This window comes from Colobus angolensis, unplaced genomic scaffold (genome assembly GCF_000951035.1).
Source record: "Colobus angolensis palliatus isolate OR3802 unplaced genomic scaffold, Cang.pa_1.0 Scaffold8, whole genome shotgun sequence".
Classification (NCBI taxonomy): Eukaryota; Metazoa; Chordata; class Mammalia; order Primates; family Cercopithecidae; genus Colobus; species Colobus angolensis.
This window is the reverse complement of record NW_012121820.1, coordinates 17,086,367-17,087,760: the sequence shown is the minus strand read 5'-3', so window position 1 is coordinate 17,087,760 and position 1,394 is coordinate 17,086,367. Positions and strand designations below refer to the sequence as shown.

The 1,394-nt window shown below is 44.6% G+C and overlaps 1 protein-coding gene across 3 annotated transcripts in view; it reads right to left on the bottom strand.

Moving 5' to 3' along the window:
* DSN1 (DSN1, MIS12 kinetochore complex component) overlaps positions 1-1,394 on the bottom strand; it is a 29,171-nt gene that overhangs the window by 15,654 nt on the left and 12,123 nt on the right. For all 3 annotated transcript variants that reach the window (XM_011929098.1, XM_011929095.1, XM_011929096.1), the window contains one exon: positions 675-762. In XM_011929098.1, coding sequence (XP_011784488.1) covers positions 675-762 — 88 coding nt within the window. The remainder of the gene's footprint in view (positions 1-674; positions 763-1,394) is intronic.

Genomic DNA, 1,394 nt, shown 5'->3' with positions numbered 1-1,394 from the left:
TGGGTGGATTACTTGAGGTCAGGAGCTTGAGACCAGCCTGGTCAGCATGGTGAAACCCCATCTCTACTAAAAATACAAAAAAATTAGCCAGGCATGGTGGCACATGCCTGTAGTCCCAGCTACCTGAGAGGCTGAGGCAGAAGAATGGTTTGAACCTGGGAGGTGGAGGTTGCAGTGAGCCAAGATAACACCATTGCACTCCAGCCTGGGGGACAGAGCAAGGTTCCAAACCAAAAAATAAATAAATAAATAAAGAGAGAAAATGCTGAATAAATGTTTGTTGGTAAATGAACAACTATCTAATTATAACAAAAGTCCTAATTATTTTTTTTTTTCTTTTGAGACGGAGTCTCTCTGTCTCCCAGGCTGGAGTGTAGTGGCCCAATCTCGGCTCACTGCAAGTTCCGCCTCCTGGGTTCATGCCATACTCCTGCCTCAGCCTCCCGAGTAGTTTGGACTACAGGCGCCTGCCACCACGCCTGGCTAATTTTTTTTTTTGTATTTTTAGTAGAGATGGGGTTTCACCATGTTAGCCAGGATGGTCTTGATCTTCTGACCTTGTGATCTGCCCACCTCAGCTTCCCAAAGTGTTGGGATTACAGGTGTTAGCCACAGCGCCCGGCCAAAAGTCCTAATTCAATCATAATTTAGGACAGAAGGGGAACTGCTCTTACCCATTTGAATGTTCAAAACATTTTTGTAGAGTTCCATCAGTTTCCAGTCCGTCTGCAAAATGTTTCAATTCTTCAGAGACAGAAGATGCTAGACAGAACAAATTTACGTGTCATAAAATAAAGAAAATATACATTTTCACAGTGAGATGCTGACAAAGGTATATTAAGGTAGTCTCAGCTCTAGGGTCTGCTGTTACATGTTGGTCCTCAAGCCCACCCAAAGTGTGGAGTTAAGTATGTAGAAAGATTGTACCTTTTTTTTTCTGGTAGGTATAGATAAAATGAAAGACAACTCATTTTTATCTATTTATTTAGACAGACTCTCGCTTTGTCACCTCGGCTGAAGTGCAGTGGTGTGATCTCAGCTCACTGCAACCTCCATCTTCTGGGCTCGAGCAATATAACCCCCGCCTCAGCCTCCCTATTTGCTGGGAATACAGGCAGCACCACCATGCCCAGCTAATTTTTGTATTTTCTGTAGAAATGGGGTTTTACCATGTTGCCTAGGCTGGTCTTCAGCTCCTGGGCTCAAGTGATTCGCCTGCCTCAGCCTCCCAAAGTCCTGGGATTATAGGCGTAAGTAAGCCACTGTGCCCAGCCTTTATGACATTTATGATGTTTCTATAAATGACCTGCGAAAAAGCAGTTTAAAAGGAGTATCTGAGGCTGGGCACAGTGGCTCACACCTGTAACCCCAGCATTTTTGGAGGCCAAGGCAGG